The 20939-nt window shown below is 40.6% G+C and overlaps 1 protein-coding gene across 1 annotated transcript in view; it reads left to right on the forward strand.

The window, feature by feature from the left end:
- The window catches only part of SLC9A9 (solute carrier family 9 member A9), a 678791-nt gene that overhangs the window by 363464 nt on the left and 294388 nt on the right, over positions 1-20939 (forward strand). Inside the window, exon 9 of the mRNA XM_055412241.2 lies at positions 4450-4538. Within this exon, the coding sequence (XP_055268216.1) occupies positions 4450-4538 (89 nt within the window). The remainder of the gene's footprint in view (positions 1-4449; positions 4539-20939) is intronic.

Raw genomic sequence — 20939 nt, forward strand, 5'->3', positions numbered from 1 at the left:
GACAACAGGATTAGAATTTAACAATAGAAAGATCTTAACAGCTTTAACAGGATTAAATGTAACATAATTTACATTTTTTTTTTAATTTATTTATTTTTTATTGGAGGCAAATTATTTTACAATATTATATTGGTTGATTTTTCCATACATTGACATGAATTCATCTTTAAACTTCAGAACTTACTTGAAAAAATTTAGGTTTTTATGATTTGAAGGTATGCTAGTGATATGTTTTAAATTTTTATTTTAGAGTAGCTGTCTGTCTAAATTTGAAAGAATATTTGAAAGTCTCAAATCTTGTCTTTACTTTTTGAGAAAGGCTGCCTGTATTCAAAGTATCTAAATATTTCCTTTGGAACCAGTTTTATTGTCTTGTCCTGAACTTAAAAAAAAATTAATTGAGGTAGTAATCCTACTGAATTTATAAAATAGTATATAGGAAAATGACAGATTCACAGAACTGTAGGATATCCAAATTTCTACAACACTTTATGTAAAAAATTCTTTCTATAACAGCTCTGGCAGATGATCATTCAGCTCACACATTTCAAATGATAGGGAACTTATCACACTTCAAGGTAGTCACTTCATTGTAGGACAGTTCTCATATTTTGAAAAATCATGTGATGGAGAATCAGAAAACATATGTCCAAGTTAACTTACTCCTATCCCTAAACCACTTGCTCCAATCTAGTGGCTCAAACTAGAAAAAAAAATTCCAATCACAGGTCAGATTGAAATAAGCCTGAACCCAGTCCCCAGGGACTTGGCACAGGATCTCATGTGCCACTGGCATCTCCCATTGTCCCAGTTATAATAAGAGAATAGAGGTTGAATCTTATTTCCAGATGACACACCTTCAGAAAACCATCAAAATTTAGAATGAGATGGAACCCATGAGAGAGTCGTGGTCAGGGTTCAGTCAGGAAAAGAGGAATTAGCTGGCTATTAACAGAGTTTAATGCAGGAAATTGGATACACAGAAGATAGAGAGCTTTAAAAGTGAAAAGGGGGTCACTGAAGCAACACACAGGTAGTCACTGCAGGAAGCAAGTGTAACTCCTCAGACTTTAGGAGAAAAGGGAAGAGAATCTAGAAACTCCTAAGAAAGTGTCATGGAGCTGGGTCCCAGCCCTCAGAGGACACTGCCTGGCTATTGCTCCTTCCTCTTGCTTAGGGGCGAGTCCCAGGAGGCTGGTCTGGAAGTGAAGGGAACCAAAAAATGAGAATATCCAGCCAGCTCAGATATATAATCTTCATCATCAAATCTCTATTTCCCTGGGGCATCAGAAATTATATTTTTAGATTGCTTAAGATTACCTTAAAATATTCACAGATGGTCTAAATACAGGCAGAAAAGTACAGGGGCTCTGTGAAATTTTGAATCTCAGCTCTGCCACTGTCAAGGTTATCTTGAGTAAATTACTTTGGTTTCTTGTTACCTGGTGATAAGAATGTTCATTTAGTTATTCAACAAATACATGGAGCAACTACCACGTGCCTGCCATTGCTCTAATGGTTGGGGACCAGTGAATCATTCTGCACTCAATGAGTTTTCCATTGCAGTGCAGGAAGGCAGGAAATAAGCCAATAAATATATAATGTTAGGTGGCAGTAAATAATATTAAAAAATAGATCAAAGTAGGCAAGTAGAAAATGACAAGAGGGATATTTTTACAGAGTGCACAGCAAAGACCTGTCCAATGATGTAACATCTCAAGGAAAGGAGGGAGACATGTTGAGGTCTGGAGAAGAACTTTTCAAGGAGTAGGAACTAGACATGCCAGGGTCCTGCAATGGAGCCTGCTTAGTGAATTCAGTGAGTAGCAAGAGGGGGAGCATGTAAGAGAGATCAGGAGCTGTGGGGAGGGGGTTGGGAAGTAGGACTAGATCCTATAGAGCCTGTTCATCATGGGGTTCCATTGCAGAGTTGAGAGCAGAGGACCAACATGATCTGAATTGTCTTAAAAGTGCTGGGTTGAAGACAGACTGTGGTAGAGGCAGCAAGGGAGACAGGGGCCAATTAGGAAGCTGCTGCAGTCATCCGAAGAATCGATGCTTTTGAGTCCCTTATACTGCAAGGAGATCCAACCAGTCCATTCTAAAGGAGATCAATCCTGGATGTTCATTGGAGGGACTGATGCTGAAGCTGAAACTGCAATACTTTGGCCACCTCATGCGACGAGTTGACTCACTGGAAAAGACTTTGATGCTGGGAAAGGTTGGGGGCGGGAGGAGAAGGGGACGACGGAGAATGAGGTGGCTGGATGGCATCACCGACTCTGTGGACATGAGTTTGAGTGTACTCCGGGAGTTGGTGATGGACAGGGAGGCCTGGCGTGCTGTGATTCATGGGGTCGCGGAGAGTCGGACACGACTGAGCGACTGAACTGAACTGAACTGAACTGCAGTCATCCAGGCAGAAAATGATGGTGGCTTGGTAGTGGATATTGGGTGGAGATGTTGAGAAGTGATTGCATTACGGGTAACTTTTGAAGGACAAGTCAACAACGTTGCTGATATACAGAGAGAGGAGAAGTAAAGGGGGTTCCCAGAGTCTAGGCAGCAGGAAGAATGGAGACGTTGCTGAGAAGGGAAAGAGAGATGGAAGGGGTGGTAAATCATGAGAAGTCTGTTATGAGATAATAAATCGATAAAATAAATGAGATGATATAAATAAAACTAATGTGTTCCTTGCTGACCATAAGGTTTGGCCAATATTAGCCCCCTTATCTTTTATTCTTTGTTACCTATTTATGTTCTCAGAATGTATTTGTGAACTGTCTACACACCCCTCCCTTTTTACTCACTACTTCTCTGCAGAAGAATATACAGTCAAAACATTTCCATGACAGGCAGAGGTCAGCTAAACCTCACCCAGAAAAACCTCCAACAGACTGCAGAATCAGCAGAGATAGATACATTTCATTTTTAAATAATGAAAGAAAAATATCTGAAGCCAAAACAACATGCATGGCAATCCTCCTAGTTCCTCAAAGTCCTTGAAGTATTTCAGTACCTAAAAGTTTCTTTGGCACTGCTTGTTTTTTAATAGAAATTCTGTGAAGAGTGAAATGTAATATTTCATAGGCATTTTTCTTTGAATTTCTGAAGAGAGACTAGAAAACTGAAGTTACCAAAAAAAATCTGTATAAATGCTTACTGCATATAAATCTCTTGCTAAATTTCTTAGTTGTTTTTATTCTTTTTGTCTAAAATTTTGAAGCATAATATTAAAAGGAAATAAGTGATGCAAATGCATTAGACAAATATGTCTTAGCAGTATTTTATCAAAAGCCAACCCCCAAAATAACAAACATATAAATAGAAGCATACAGTCAACATACAAAAAATATGCTTGGTTCTTTAAAATTCTTTACTGCAGATTCATTTGAAATGTCAGTATTCAGTTCACATATCTCTATACTCTTAAGAATCATCAGCATTTAATTTATGAGTGTTTTTAGTGGGAAAGATTCTGCTGTTTAAAATTCAGTTCAATCCCCTTGGTTTGAGTTGAGGAATACTTACATCTTGTGTTTTCCCTAAAGCCCTCCTATAGAGCCTTCCCAATTTCCCATAATTAATCAAATCTTTAATCCAAGGTAGGATGCAGCCCCCTCCCACCTTCCCCACCCCAGCTTAGGGGCAATAACAGAGAATAACAGAACCCAGGGACAAATAACACATTTGTCCCATGGTTACTCCTCCTGTGTTCCCCAGGAGCAGTGTATGTATGGCTTCTAGTCCATGTGTGGCTTCATGTAGCATTCGAAGCTGAGGGCCAAAAAGTAGCTGAGGGCCCACTGTGGACAGGAAGCACACAATAACAGACCAGCTTGCCTCAAGGATTGTGTGCCTTGAATGTGTTCATGAAATTACCCAGCCATGGAAGGACAAAGCCCCCAGCTTTGCCAAGGAGACAGAGAGGCAAACAAGGACCTCTTTCTGTGCTTGGCAAGAAGGAGCATTGGCAGAGGCAACAGAACCCTTGTAGACATCTTTGGTTTATGACTCATGGTTGTTAATACTAAATTGTGGTATGATAGGAACTTCTCAGGCTCCTCAAGGTACACAATGGAAAGCAAAGTTCTCAGCAAATATGCCAGCCTTTAAAATGCAGCAAAGTAGTTGGCACTGGCTGTGAAAGGCCTGGAACTGACTACACAGTCTTTTGTTCATGGGTTTCCAAGTATAACTTTCCTAACTCATGACCAGAAAATAATTTATCCCCAGGAAGAATCTACTTATTAATCCTTTTTTAAAAAGCTTTAATCCTGTAAGTCCCATGTTTAAAGTAGGAACAAGGTTTACCCAGGTTTCATCTTTCTAATTATTAGCAATTTTAACTCTCCTGACACCAAGTCCATTTTCTAACTGGGATAGCCCTGCCCTTTGACTTAGATGGGAAAGAAAATTGGTTTTGACTGGTATGTTTTTAAATTTCAGGGATAGTTGCTGTTCTCTTCTGTGGAGTCACGCAGGCACATTATACCTACAACAACCTGTCATCGGATTCCAAAATAAGGACTAAACAGGTAAAAGAAGAAACTCACCACAGGCTTTGTCTCTTTTCTCAGTGTAATGATTACAGAGCAATTCTGGCAGTGCACTCGGAAAGAATTTCATTAGCAAAGGAAGAAAGTAAGCTAAGGCTTCATTATAGGTTGGATATTTATAGATTTTTTTTTCTTCCTTCAGGATAACTATTAACAATTCTCTTGGTAAGCAAAAATATAGTTATAATAGTCTTTCCCTCCTGAGAAATGTGGAACATAGACTGTCAATCTTGAAGATGAAAGGCCCACGGTCAGTAATAATTCACAGTCACTTACATCTAAAAGCATTGTAAAGCATGTGAGATTGGGTAGTTATATAGAGAGAAGGAAATGAAGAAGAAGAAAGACAGAAATGTTTGGTCTTTAATTGGGTGCTTTTGCCTCCAAGTAAACTCAACTGCCAGTTGTCGCACAAGCAGAATATATCTCCCATATGCCAGGAACACATCTGTTTCAATATTTGCACATAAACACTCAAAGATTCCTTCCACCAACACTGGCTGCATAACCACTCTGTGCCGAGCACTGTGCTAAGTACTAGGAATAAAAGGGCAGATAATACATGACCCTGCCTAAAGTGGTTCATTTTCAAGTCTGTTGAGGAGGATCGAGATGTGAAATGAGCAATTAATCATCCACAGTGTGGTAAGTACTGTGATAGAAATATCTGTAAAGGTTGTTTGAAGAAAATTCAATAGGGCCTCCTCCCATGGTTAGGATTGGAACAGTGAAGAGAAAGTTTCCAGAGATGATAAGCCTGATCTGGAAATTGCAATGGTGAGGTATAAGAGGGTAGTAGGCTATGGTTTTTCCCATGGTCATGTATGGGTGTGAGTTGGACTGTGAAGAAAGCTGAGCGCCCAAGAATTGATGCTTTTGAACTGTGGTGCTGGAGAAGACTCTTGAGAGTCCCTTGGACTGCAAGGAGATCCAACCAGTCCATTCTAAAGGAGATCAATCCTGGGTGTTCACTGGAAGGACTGATGCTGAAGCTGAAACTCCAATACTTTGGCCACCTCATGTGAAGAGTTGACTCACTGGAAAAGAGTCTAATGCTGGGAGGGATTGAGGGTAGGAGGAGACGGGGATGACAGAGAATGAGATGGCTGGATGGCATCACCGACTCGATGGACATGAGTTTGAGTGAACTCCGGGAGTTGGTGATGGACAGGGAGGCCTGGCGTGCTGTGATTCATGGGGTCGCAAAGAGTCGGACACGACTGAGCGACTGAACTGAACTGAACTGAGGAAGGATATTTGATGCCAAGGTTGTATTAATAGCATGGACAAAAGTTCTGAAGCAGTTGATAAGCACTTTAAATAGTTCTAAGTGCCTGGTGAATGGGGAAAGGCTGAAGTTATAGTGGAATATAATGTGGTAGAGACCACAGACACAGCCAGAAACTAGCTTATGGAAGGACTTTCATACCTTATGAAGAAGTTTAGACTTTATCCTAAAGGTAATGAGGAGTAGCTTAAACAATAGAAATTTATTCTTACATCCCAGGTGGCGCTGGTGGTAAAGAACCCACCTTCCGATACAGGAGACATAAGAGACGTGGGTTCCATCCCTGGGTTGGGAAGTTCCCTTGGAGGAGGGCATGGCAACTCTCTCCAGTATTCTTGCCTGGAGAATCCCATGAACAGAGAAGCCGGGCGATCTATGGTCCACAGAGCCACAAAGAGTCAGACACGACTAAAGTGACTTAGCACACAGCACATGGTTCTGGAGGCTAGAAGTCTGAGATGAAAGCATAGGCAGGATTAGTTCCTTCTAAAGTTTGTGAGGAAGATCTGTTCTATTCCTCAGTTTTGACCTTCTGGTGATTTTCTGACAAACTTTAGTGTTCTTTGGTTTGTAGATACATCATCCTAATCTCTGCCTTCATGTTCACGTGACATTCTCCCTATGAGCATGTCTGTCTCTAAATTTCCCCTTTTTATAAGGATACCAGTCATATTAGAATAAGGACCCACCCTACTCCAGTATTACCTCATCTCAGCTTAACTAATTTTTAATGACCCTATTTCCAAAATCATCAGATTTGGAGGTATTGTGGTTTAGGAATTCAACATGTGAATTTGGGAAAACATCGCTAACAGAAGTCATGGAAGTATCTTAGGCAGAGTAGTTTTAGGATAATTGAAGTTCCATTTTAGAAATATCACTGTGACAGGCAAGAAGAGTGTGGATCAAGCAACACTTGTATCAGCTAGCTTTTGCTGTGTAACAAGCATCCCAGTGACATTCAACAATAAACATTTATTTATCTTGCATTTACCAGATTCAGCTCTTTTCATGTGAGTTGATCTGGGTGGCTCTATTTGTCTTAACTGGGTTGATTCACTGTGAGCCTGGTGGGGCTCTGTTCTAGAGTAGGCTTGACTGGTACACCATAGCCAGTCCTACATGTCTGTCATTCTTCTCCTGGCAGAAGAACAAACCCCAGTGTACAAGACCATTTCAAGCCTTTACTTGCATCACATTTTCTAAACATCCAATAGACAAAGGAAATCATATAGCTGAGCCCAGGGTCAAAAGGCTGAGCAGGTCATTAGCCCACAGTGGAGAGCACTGTAAAGTTACATGACTAGTATCACAGATATAGAAAATGTATAGAATTGGACCAAATGATTGCAATCTGTCCCCAAATGCAAATGGAGGTAGAGAGGTTCCCATAATAAGTCTAATGATGCTGAGAACATCTGATGTGATATTGGGGCAGTGGGAGTGGAAAAAGCCAAAAAGACATCTAAGCAAATGTATAATTGGCTGGGAATTCCCAAACAGTTTCAAAGACTTACCTTCAAGTTCTGTAAAAAGGCTACTGTTTTCATTCTCTTTGTCATGTCCTAAGCTAAGCTGGACCTGAACACAGCTCCCACGCACCCATGGACTCTACAAGGTCACCCTTACCCCTGCTCATCAGAAGACTCAGAAGATAAAATTGCAGAAAATTTAAGGACCCCCAATTTTTAAAATTGAACACAAAAAATTATACCAATACCTAGAAATGTCTAATATATAGCCTTCCATCTACGATCTTTTTAATTATGGAGACAGCTAGCATTCTCTAGAGTTTAAAGGGCAATCTCTTGAGCTAGTTTTTCCTGAGCTCATATGGTTCTCTGAACATTTGTATTCTGGGAAACTGAACTCTGTTTAGGGACTTGCACTTTTAAGTCACACTATCTAGACTGCTCAGCAGAACTTCAAAGATAACTCATCTCATGGCTAGTCAGCAGCCCAGCACCTAGGGGAGACAAAGCCAAAATCAGTGCCCCACAGCCTTCTGTTCTCTGAGTGGCTTGACAAGCACTCCCTGATGGGCTGCCAGCATCCATTGCTATAGCAGTTTCCTTTAGGGAAGGAGATTTTCGAAAGTTCATTCTATAACCTCCAGATCGTTGCATCCTTCCATCTGTGTTCCCCCCATCACCTTCTTTCCTAGGTGCCTGGTTCATTATAGGAGCTTCAGTTCAGTTCAGTTCAGTTCAGTCGCTCAGTCGTGTCCGACTCTTTGCGACCCCATGAATCACAGCACGCCAGGCTTCCCTGTCCATCACCAATTCCCAGAGTTCACTCAAACTCATGTCCATCGAGTCAGTGATGCCATCCAGCCATCTCATTCTCTGTTGTCCCCGTCTCTTCCCACCCCCAATCCTTCCTAGCATCAGACTCTTTTCCAGTGAGTCAACTCAACGCATGAGGTAGCCAAAGTATTGGAGTTTCAGCTTTAGCATCAGTCCTTCCAATGAACACCCAGGATTGATCTCCTTTAGAATGGACTGGTTGGATCTCCTTGCAGTCCAAGGGACTCTCAAGAGTTTTCTCCAGCACCACAGTTCAAAAGCATCAATTCTTGGGCGCTCAGCTTTCTTCACAGTCCAACTCTCACATCCATACATGACCACGGGAAAAACCATAGCCTTGACTAGACGGATCTTTGTTGGCAAAGTAATGTCTCTGCTTTTTAATATGCTATCTAGGTTGGTCATAACTTTCCTTCCAAGGAGTAAGCGTCTTTTAATTTCATGGCTGCAATCAGCATCTGCAGTGATTTTGGAGCCCAAAAAAATAAAGTCTGACACTGTTTCCACTGTTTCCCCATCTGTTTCCCATGAAGTGATGGGACCAGATGCCATGATCTTTGTTTTCTGAATGTTGAGCTTCAAGCCAACCTTTTCACTCTCCTCTTTCACTTTCATCAAGAGGCTTTTGAGTTCCTCTTCACTTTCTGCCATAAGGGTGGTGTCATCTGCATATCTGAGGTTATTGATATTTCTCCCAGCAATCTTAATTCCAGCTTGTGCTTCTTCCAGCCCAACGTTCCTCATGATGTACTCTGCATATAAGTTAAATAGGCAGGGTGAAAATATACAGCCTTGACGTAATCCTTTTCCTATTTGGAACCAGTCTGTTGTTCCATGTCCAGTTCTAACTGTTGCTTCCTGACCTGCATACAGGTTTCTCAAGAGGCAGGTCAGGTGGTCTGGGATTCCCATCTCTTTTAGTATGTTCCACAGTTTATTGTGATCCACACAGTCAAAGGCTTTGGCATAGTCAATGAAGCAGAAATAGATGCTTTTCTGGAACTCTCTTGCTTTCTCCATGATCCAATGGATGTTGGCAATTTGATCTCTGGTGCCTCTGCCTTTACTAAAACCAGCTTGAACATCTGGAAGTTCACAGTTCACATACTGCTTAAGCCTGGCTTGGAGAATTTTGAGCATGACTTTACTAGCGTGTGAGATGAGTGCAATGGTGTGGTAGTTTGAGCATTCCTTGGCATTGCCTTTCTTTGGGATTGGAATAAAGACTGACCTTTTCCAGTCCTGTGGCCACTGCTGAGTTTTCCAAATTTGTTGGCATATTGAGTGCAGCACTTTCACAGCATCATCCTTCAGGATTTGAAATCGCTCAATTGGAATTCCATCCCCTCCACTAGCTTTGTTCATAGTGATGCTCTCTAAGGCCCACTTGACTTCACATTCTAAGATGTCTGGCTCCAGGTGAGTGATCATGCCATCGTGATTATCTTCATCGTGAAGCTCTTTTTTGTACAGTTCTTCTGTGTATTCTTGCCACCTCTTCTTAATATCTTCTGCTTCTGTTAGGTCCATACCATTTCTGTCCTTTATCGAGCCCATTTTTGCATGAAATGTACCCTTGATATCTCTAATTTTCTTGAAAAGATCTCTTGTTTTTCCTATTCTGTTGTTTTCCTCTATTTCTTTGCATTGTTCGCTTTCTTATCTCTCCTTGCTATTCTTTGGAACTTTGCATTCAGATGCTTATATCTTTCCTTTTCTCCTTTGCTTTTCACTTCTCTTCTTTTCACAGCTATTTGTAAGGCCTCCTCAGACAGCCATTTTGCTTTTTTGCATTTCTTTTCCATGGGGATGGTGTTGGTCCCTGTCTCCTGTCAATGGCATGAACCTCCGTCCAGAGTTCATCAGGCACTCTATCTATCAGATCTAGACCCTTAAATCTATTTCTCACTTCCACTGTATAATCATAAGGGATTTGATTTAGGTCATATCTGAATGGTCTAGTGGTTTTCCCTACTTTCTTCAATTTCAGTCTGAATTTGGCAATAAGGAGTTCATGATCTGAGCCACAGTCAGCTCCTGGTCTTGTTTTGGCTAACTGTATAGAGCTTCTCCATCTTTGGCTGCAAAGAATATAATCAATCTGATTTCGGCGTTGACCATCTGGTGATGTCCATGTGTAGAGTCTTCTCTTGTGTTGTTGGAAGAGTGTGTTTGCTATGATCAGTGCGTTCTCTTGGCAAAACTCTATTAGCCTTTGCCCTGCTTCATTTCCTGCTCCAAGGCCAAATTTGCCTGTTACTCCAGGTGTTTCTTGACTTCCTACTTTTGCATTCCAGTCCCCTATAATGAAAAGGACATCTTTTTCGGGTGTTAGTTCTAAAAGGTCTTGTAGGTGTTCATAGAACCGTTCAACTTCGGCTTCTTCAGCATTACTGGTTGGGGCATAGACTTGAATTACTGTAATACTGAATGGTTTGCCTTGGAAACGAACAGAAATCATTCTGTCGTTTTTAAGATTGCATCCAAGTACTGCATTTCGGACTCTTTTGTTGACCATGATGGCTACTCCATTTCTTCTAAGGGATTCCTGCCCACAGTAGTAGATATAATGGTCATCTGAGTTAAATTCACCCATTCCAGTCCATTTTAGTTCACTGGTTCCTAGAATGTCGACGTTCATTATTGTCATCTCCTGTTTGACCACTTCCAATTTGCCTTGATTCATGGACCTAACATTCCAGGTTCCTATGCAATATTGCTCTTTACAGCATCGGACCTTGCTTCTATCACCAGTCACATCCACAACTGGGTATTTGTTTCGCTTTGGCTCCATCCCTTCATTCTTTCTGGAGTTATTTCTCCACTGATCTCCAGCAGCATACTGGGCACCTACCGACCTGGGGAATTCCTCATTCAGTATCCTATAAATGCTAATTCCCTTCCCGTCCCTTCTTATACCTTTCTCACGTCTTTTATTCCAGGAACTCTCACTTTCTATTTATTTTTTTCTCTCAATATATGCATATGTAGCATGTGTGCCTGTTCATATATGAATATACATGCATGCATCTATACGCATATTCCCCAATCAAGTACATAGAGTCTGGGGTCACCATTTTTTAAAAAATGAGATTGAGCCTTTTAATGAACTTCACAGATCAGAGGTTCTTGGCCACATCTGCACCAACATAGCAAGCAAAGTTTAAACTCCATGTGGGAAACCAGTTACAAATTGTAAAGAAAAGCTGAAGCAGATATTATAGAGGTAGCCACTGTTTCCTCTCTGAAAGGGGCAAAGGTTTAGAAGGTACGAAATGACATGTTTACAGAATACATTATCTTCCTCCACATCTCCCTGAGTTGTGTTTATTATCAGTGGGAAAAGTGGCCCCTTTGCCTCCATCCCCAGGACTGTTTAATGGTAGTGAAGGAAGTCAATTAATGAGTCTAGGGGAAACCTCTGAAAATCAACTTTGTGTTATAAAATCCTTAGGTAATATAATTTACTAAGTAATTTTATTCATGGACTGTGCCTGTACCAGCTAATCAAACAGCTACAACTGGAGACAAAGACTTTTGAGAATTAATATATCATTTATAGCTTCAAGAATTAGAGTGCCTTTTTTAAAATGCAGTTTTATATTAAAATATGTTTTGTACTTGATAATGACCATCTAGATTCCAGTGAATTGCTTTTCACTCCAGTCCATGAACATGTAACATCCCTGTGTGTTTAGGCATAAAGCAGCTTAATAGAGACACTCTGGTGCTGCTGTTCACTGTGAGAATTTTTCACAGCAAAGCACTTCAGGAAAGAGTATATGAACACTGGTGACAATCAGTTTTCCTGGACTCAGATTGGTTTGCTTATTTTAGGGTGTGTACATCTAGCCCTAAAGACAAACACACACTGACTGTTGACCTAGAAACTGAGAACCTTCAGAGATATTTGATATAGACATCAGCACATGGCATTCTGTGAGCTGAGAGAGTTCACCTGAACCATCCAGAAAACTGCATACAAATCCCCTGACTCCACTCACACAAGTCTCAGCCTGCCTCTCAACCTCTTCCTCCCTCATACCCTCACTCACCAGCCAGGCTTGGGGGCTGGTAATCTGGGCCAGACCCCAGGGTGTTTCCATCAGCTGTCTCCTCCTTGCCTGAGGCTTACTTGCAAAACCATGTACTTTTGTTTTTTGCAGATTAAAGGGTGTCCTTTAATTTTCCCTCCAACTTCCTATAAGGTTTTGGAATTTTTTTCAAAATTTGTTTTTCAAGTATAGTTGATTTACAATGTTGTGTTAATTTCTTCTGTATAGCAAAGTAATTCAGTTATACATACATATACATTCTTTTTCATATTCTTTTCCACTCTGGTTTATCACAAGTCTACCATCCCTTTTAACTAGAAATTCTCCTTCCCTTCCTGCAGTTTTCATCTAAAAATTACTCCCAACAGATACACATAAGCGTATAATATTAATTTAAATAATTAGCATCTATGGTGCATCAGCGGGCTTCCCAGATAGCACAGTGGTAAAGAATTTGTCTGCCAATGCAGCAGACACACGAGACTGAGGTTCAATCCATGGGTCAGGAAGATCCCTTGGAGGAGGAAATGACAACCCACTCCAGTATATTCTTGCCTGGAAAATCCCATGGACAGAGGAGCCTGGCAGGCTACAGTCCATGGGATCTCAAAGACTCGGACACAACTGAGCACACAGGATGCATTAACAGATACAAAGTGAAAGTGTTAATCACTCAGTCATGTCAGACACTTTGCAACCCCATGAATTGAAGCCTGCCAGGCTCCTCTGTCCATGGAATTCTCCAGGCAAGAATACTGGAGTGGATAGCCATTCCCTTCTCCAGGGGATCTTCCTGACCCAAGGATCAAAACTTCAGTCTCCTGCATTGCAAGCAGATTCTTTACCATCTGAGCCATCTGGGAAGCCCAACAGATTTAAAAAAAAAAAAAAGTACTTATTTAATTTTTACTTACTTCTTTACCTAAGAGGTGGCTCTTCTTATTATCACTGAATACCTTCATTCATTCATCTAATATTTTTTAAGAGCCTATTTTGTACCAGCCACTCTTCAAGATGCTGGGATACAAGAATGGATAAAAAAGAACTGCTAGTAGAGGAGCTTTGGAGTAATAAAAATAAATAAGTAAAGTTTACAGTGCATTCATGGTCAGTTACAAGGCCAATAATAAAGCAAGAAAGGGAGGAAGTACTGTGTGTCTGGGAAGGCAGGGTTGCTATTTCAAACACTGTGGCCAAGGAAGGCCTCAAAAAGAAGATGATCCTTGAAAAAAATAAAAGAGGGAACTATGTGGATATATGGAGCAGAGTTATCCAGAAACTGGGAACCACATACACAATGGCACCCTGGAACAGAGTAACCAATGTGGTTGAGGTGGAGTGTACCAGGTATGTAAGACAATATCAGAGCAGGTCTTAGCATGAACAAGGTGAGAAAACATCAGAGGTTTTTAAGTTCAGGCATGGCGTGATAGGACTTAAATTTTTTAAAAAGGAAGGTGCCATGTGTTAGCTAGGAAGGCTGCAAAGTGGCAACATTTGAGGGCAACTGAGAACCAAGGATAGGCTTGTTACATCTGAGATGTATATTAGGTCACAAAGCAGAGATGTTGATAGTTAGTTGGAAATAGAATTCTGGAGTTCAGGAGAGAAGTCTAGGCTGCTGCTGCTAAGTCGCTTCAGTCATGTCCGACTCTGTGTGACCCCATAGACGGCAGCCCACCAGGCTCCCCTGTCCCTGGGATTCTCCAGGCAAGAACACTGGAGTGGGTTGCCATTTCCTTCTCCAGAAGTCTAGGCTAGAAATGTAGAAATCACCAGGACAGAGATGATATTGAAAACATGAGGTTAGATGGGATCTCTAAGGGAGTGACAGAGGAGAAATCCAAGAACCAAGCCTTGAGGCGCTCCAGTGGTGGTAAGAAATCAGAAACCAGCAAAAGGTGACTGTGAGGGAGTAGCCAGTGGGGAGAAGGAAAACCAAGAAAGTATGGTGTCCTGGGAGTCAAATGAAAAGTGTGGCTCAAGAAAGAGCCTAATGAATGATGCCAGATACTGCTGAAAGGGCAGGTAAATGAAGAGCATGAACATCATTGATATTATTGATAAGAACCGTATTGGTGGAGTGTCAAGGTAAAAGCCTGAATGTAATGGGTTCGAGAGAGAAAGGAAAGAAAGAAATTGGAAACTGTGTGTATAGACAAGTTTTTTAAAAAATGGGGAGCAGAGAAGTGATCGCTGAAGGGAGAAGTGAGGCCAAAAGATATATCTTTTTATTTTTAGATGAGAGAAATAACAGTATTTTTGTATGCCAATGGGAATAATATAGAGTAGAAGACCCTGTGTTAGAGGGTTCACCAAGACTTATCAGTGGCAGAAGCAAATTTTAAACTTGGATTTTTTTTTTTAAGATTTATTTATTTGACTGTGCTGGGTCTTTATTGCTGCACACAGGCTCTCTCTAGTTGCTGAGGCTGGGAGCTACTCTTCATTGAGGTGTGCTGGTTTCTCCTTGAGGTGGTTTCTGTTGTTGTGGAGCATGGAGTGTAGGGTGTGTAGGGTCAGTAGTTGGGTTCGTGGGCTTATTTGCTCTGTAGCATGTGGGATCTTCCCAGATCAGGGATTGAACCTGTGTCCCCTGCATTGGCAGGCAATTCTTAACCAATGGGCCACCAGGGAAGCCCAAACTTAGATTTTGTGACTTTGTAATTCAAACTATTTTTGCCTCTTATTAAATATTCTTTGATTAGTAGATAGGTTTAGTAGCAGTTGTGGGACTTAGCATCATTTATCCAGTAACCCTTGAGTGGATGGATAGGTGAATGAATGAATATTTAGCTATTTTATTATATTTTCAGCTAATTAGTCATTTATTTATATTTAATTCTATCATCTTTGAAAGTCTACCAATTTCAGTGCATTTTATTTTATTTTTTTACTGAAATATAGATTGGGATGGACATAGACATTTTCATTCATTTTTGAAAAGCCAGATTCTTTGCCTAGCCTTTATGGACAAACAATGACATCTTCATTACAGCATATTCTTTCCAGATGCTTATTTCATTTCCACTCCCTCCAGATGATATTTCAATCATCAATTGAATAGAAAAGTAGCAATGCAAATCCAAATTTAAATTTCCAGTTAAAAGAAAAATAACAATGGGAGCCAAATTAGACGTGCTATGCATGACTTTGTAAGAAAATTCAAGGAAAATAACGGAATATGGGGAAAACAAGATGATATGGTGAAAAGAACACTTAACCAAGAGGCCAGAAAGCTAGAGCTTGTCTAGACAAGACAAACAAGACAAGTTTTACCCTTGTCTCTACAACTAATGGCAGGGTCTTGGGTAATTAATTTAACGCCTATGAGTTTCAGTTTTCTCATTTGTAAAGTTAATGATTGAACTCTATGACTGAGTTTTAAGGATGATGCTCTAAACCTAATAACTCTGACCTGACATAAAGCATAAAATATGCATCTGATTCCCACTTCTAGACTAGGATTGGGCAGTGATCACTTGATTACAGGGTACTGCATAGAGATGAGAGAATCCATCAGTTTGTCATTGTTCTGGCCAACAAGTCACTGGGTAACTATTTTAATAAGTTGTCAAATCAAATACAAGGGTGAAGCAATCAAACACCAAAGTCCCTGATTTATCCTGGGGTGAAACGTTTCACTGAAGCCTAGATACTTCTTCCTGGAAAAATTCTCTGTTCCTACATGAGTGATGGTAATGGGTTCTTCAAAGAATGCCTGCATGCTTGGGGTGGAGAGGACAGAGTTTACATTGCTACCACTCAGTCTCAGAGTCTGACTGAAGGGTTTCTCGGCTTTCCATTTCAAGCATGGCCTGAATGTGGACTAAGCAGCACATGTTTCAGTGACAGGCACCGTGCTAGAATCCAGGGAAACAAGGGCAATAAGACATGGTTCTCACCCTTAGTAGCAGTAGCAGTAGTGTTAGTCACTCAGTTGTGTCCAACTCTGCAACCCCATGGACTGTAGCCCACAGGCTCCTCTGTCCATGGGGTTCTCCAGGCAAAAAAACTGGAATGGGTTGCCATTTCCTTCTCCAGGGGCATCTTCCTGACCCAGGGATCAAACCCAGGTCTCCTGCATTGCAGGCAGAATCTTTACAGTCTGACCTATAGGGAAGTCCTGGTTCTCACCCTTAGGAGTTCCTAATATAGCAGGAAGCACATGCATGCACACAAATGCACAAACAAGAACCACAGATTTTAACATAGAGGGATGACCAACGTGGCATGAGAACTAGACAACTGAATTGCTTTCTGGAGGCAAGGTGTTCATGGAAAGCTGATTGTGGGTTAGGTGTTTTACAGAAGGGCATAAGGATAATTAGGAGATTATCATTCAGATTTCATGGGAAATGAAAGTATAAAGAGTGTGCAAAATCATAAAACTAAGAGTGAGCTTGATAAGTCTCAGAGGCAAAGAGATGGCCCACTCGGCTCAGGCTCAGGTTGCCTTGGGGAAGTAGACAGGGTTGGGTTTGGCCTGCTGGTATGTGTTGTGGAACAGGAAAGGAAAAGGTGTGGGAGAGAGTTCGGGATTAAAATGGAAAAGTGAGTTCAGGTGGACATTTCAGTGTCTCACTGCTACATTTAGGAAAACTGTCTTCATACTTGCTTAGACTTTTTGACATAGAGCTGATGATAATAATCAGATTTGTGCCTTACAAAGATAATGAAGGTAGCATCAGGGAGGAAATGACATCAACTATGACATCAATCTCCCTGTTCACCACATTTCCTTTTGATAAATACTTACATATGTAACATCTAAATTTATCTTAACCTTCTCGGGCTCTAGATATATTTTTGTCTTGCTAATCTCTTAGGATGTTGTGGTCCACGTGAAAAGTTTGTGGAAATTTACCATTTATTTTTGTCTTGTACTTACGAGTTGCTGATTAAATAAATAGATGAATGAATGAATTATGACCATTCATATTCCAAGATTAAAAATAGGGAAAATAATATCTGTTAATTAATGGTTTATTTAATCCTGATATGATGCATTAATTTAAATGTCATGAGTTGGATGTACAAAGCAAATGTCTAAGGTAATCTTGAGATATTGAAAGAAAGATCAAGTATAATTCCATTGCTTGTGTGAGTTTCCTACAGTGTGCTTCTGCCTTATTGATTTTCATTACAGTGGTTTTTGATTATGGTTTTGTGCAATTTTTCTCCATCACTTCTAACAAAAGCAGGCACGTCCCATCCCAGTTACCTGTTTGAGGCACAGTGCAGAGAGAAAGTCGTGGGCAACAATGCCCACGTCTCCCTGGCTTCTGAGAAGTAAGATTAAAGATATCTTCATAAAGCATAGAATTGCCATTTAAAAAAAACTCTAATTACATTTCTTTTGTCAAGATTTCTACCACTTTTCTTCTCCCCTTCATTCAAAGTACATTTAAAAATACCATCCTAGAAGGGTTGAATTCATAAATGATGGCAAAGTGTTTAAATTTCTCCTTAGCTAAGCTGGTGATTCTTTTCAATGAAACTCATTATATTGAATAAAGGATATTTAGTAGTTCAGCTAATAAGTGTTCTTTTAAATGCTAATGAGAGTAGAGCTCCCACATCATGGCAAGAACACACTGTACTTTCAGTGCCCAGAAAGCATTAATGTCTGTGAAGCCCTAGTTAAGAACCCTTATGCCGCAAAAAACTGGATAATAGTAGGGGCCAAAAATGACCATTAGGCACCCTCGGTAGTAGGCTTCTCCTCTATGCAGTACTGGGGCCCAGGGAGAAATAAAGCCAAGTAAGACATGAGATGCACTTTCCCTTGAAAATTTTTCAAGTAAATTTTTTTCTCTGATAAAGATATAATGGTACCATGTCTTCTTGATTAAATGTTAGTTCTTTTTACGTTTTTAACTACACATTGTGTTTGTTTATCCTAGTACACAATTGCAGTAGAAAATTTTAAGTCATAAAATCCAACACGTTCAGAGAAAGGTGGGACAATAAAGATAAACATTTCAACCCAGATATTGGAAGAAACTGAAGCCCAAAGAAGTTCAGTGACCTGAGGGGTAGAGTCAGTTTCTTCAACCCAGGGGCCAACCTGAACATAGACCAATGCTCAAGGGATATGCTAAAAATATACAGTTCAGTTCAGTTCAGTCGCTCAGTCGTGTCCAACTCTCCGCGACCCCATGAATCACAGCACGCCAGGCCTCCCTGTCCATCACCAACTCCCGGAGCTCACTCAAACTCATGTCCACAGAGTCAGTGATGCCATCCAGCCATCTCATTCTCTGTCGTCCCCTTCTCTTCCCACCCCCAATCCCTCCCAGCATTAGAGTCTTTTTCAGTGAGTCAACTCGTCACATGAGGTGGCCAAAGTATTGGAGTTTAAGCTTTAGCATCAGTCCTTCCAATGAACACCCAGGATTGATCTCCTTTAGAATGGACTGGTTGGATCTCCTTGCATTCCAAGGGACTCTCAAGAGTCTTCTCCAGCACCAGAGTTCAAAAGCATCGATTCTTCATCGATTAGCTTTCTTCACAGTCCAACTCTCACATCCATACATGACCACGGGAAAAACCATTGCCTTGACTAGACGGACCTTGGTTGGCAAAGTAATGTCTCTGCTTTTTAATATACTATCAAGGTTGGTCATAACTTTCCTTCCAAGGAGCAAGCGTCTTTTAATTTCATGGCTGCAGTCAGCATCTGCAGTGATTTTGGAGCCCAAAAAAGCAACTTTTGGTGTATTAGTTATCTATTGATGTGTAACAAATTACCCCAAAATTTATCAATTAAAACAACAAGCTTGTACTATTTCGTATTGTCTTTGAAGGAACAGAGTCTAGGAGCATTAGCTCAGGGTCTCACATAAGGTTGCAGACAAGCTCCTGGCCATGGCTACAGTGTAGGAAGACTCAGCGGGGTATGAGGATCCACTTCAACATGGCTCACTCAAACAGCTGTTGGCAGACAATGTGAGTTCTTCACCGTGTGGCTTCCCTTGTGGCTCGGCTGGTAAAGAATCCGCCTGCAATGCGGGAGACCTGGGTTCAATCCCTGGATTGGGAAGATCCCCTGGAGAAGAGAAAGGCTACCCACTCCAGTATTCTGGCTTGGAGAATTCTTTGGACTGTATAGTTCCTGGAGTTGCAAAGAGTCAGACACAACTGAGCAACTTTCACTTTACCTTGTGTCTTCCATAGGGCTGTTAGAGAGTCCTCACTGTGTGAAAGTAAGTTTCCCCCATCGCAAGTGAAACCAGTGAGAGAGAGCAAGAAGAAAGGAGCAATGCCTTTTGTTAACTAGTCTCTGAAGTCACTCACTGTCACTTCTGCCACATTCCTTTTTAAAAAGCAAGTCACTAAGACCAGTCCACACCTAATGGGAGGGAAATAAACTCCCATCTCTTGAAAGGAGGAGTATCAAAAATTGTGAAAAATTACTTTAAACCTACCATGGAACCTGATGCCATTTTGGGAAGTAATTTTTTTATAATGGTTTCAATTTCTAAAATGATTGAATATTTAGGTTTTCTACTTCTTCAGTCAACCTTACTTTCTTAGTAAACCACCTATTCTTTCCAGAGTTTCAAAAATTTTACTAAAAATTATTTAGCACACATTATTACAAGGCATTATAAGTATATATTTCATATAAATTATTTCAATTAATATTCACCAAAAATTCATGAGGAAAATACTACTAGTTAGATTTTGCTACCCTTAGAGAACGTAATAAGGTCACCCAAAAGCTAGAGTTGTGCATCATAACCCATTATTATTTTTAATGTCTTTTTCATATATTTGATTATAGACATTTCCTGTAGAAAATGATGTGTATGTATTTTTCCCTTTAATTTAGAAACTGCATATTATACTGATCATTTTAAAAAACAGCACTTGAATTTATTTATCTCTTTGACTACCATGTTCTCTAATTCATTCTTTTATCATTATCATTTTCTTCCTTTCCTTGGGCTTCTCCTCTTCCTCCCTGTCCCCTTTAATAGATGACAATGAACCCAAGTCACCTTGTCCCTGTTAGCCAACACGCTTCCCTTTACTCTTCATTTCCTTTCTCAGCCTTAACACAGACCCAGGATGGCCTTAATATGTAGAACCAAGAATGATGTTTTTTCCCCACCAAGTATTAATGCTATCACATCTTCCATCCTAATCACCTCTTTATCTTATGACATATATTTTATTCCATTTTACCACTGTTGATTTCCTCTTTCTTCAGGATTCATCAGTGTTCCATGTAGCTAAGAGTAACTGAATATTGTTGTTATTTTCTTCCAGTTCTTCATCTTGGTCATAAAGGTCTCTATACCTGAGTCACCTGCCAGGACTGTCTATCTCTACCCCAATAGGCAGCATTTTGGGGATCCATATTAATTCACCATGACATTTCTTGCCAACACTGTTCCAAGTCTTCTCTGCATTTTTGTCTTACTTATCTTCCAAAAACTCTAAGAAAGTTTTGTTGTTGTTGTTCGGTTGCCCAGTCATATCTGACTGTTTACAACCCCATGGACTGCAGCATGCTAGGCCTCCCTATCCCTCACCGTCTCCCAAAGTTTGCGCAAGTTCATGTCCATTGAATCTGTGATGCCATCCAGGCACCTCGTCTGCTGATGCCCTCTTCTCCTCCTGCCCTCAGTCTTTCCCAGCATCAGGGACTTTTCCAGTGAGTCAACTGTTTGCATCAGGTGACAGAAAGAAAGTGTATTTACTTCATTTATCATTTTCTAAA

Source organism: Moschus berezovskii, chromosome 1, assembly GCF_049115385.1.
Source record: "Moschus berezovskii isolate FMDL1 chromosome 1, NW_MosBer_1.0, whole genome shotgun sequence".
NCBI classification, from domain to species: Eukaryota; Metazoa; Chordata; class Mammalia; order Artiodactyla; family Moschidae; genus Moschus; species Moschus berezovskii.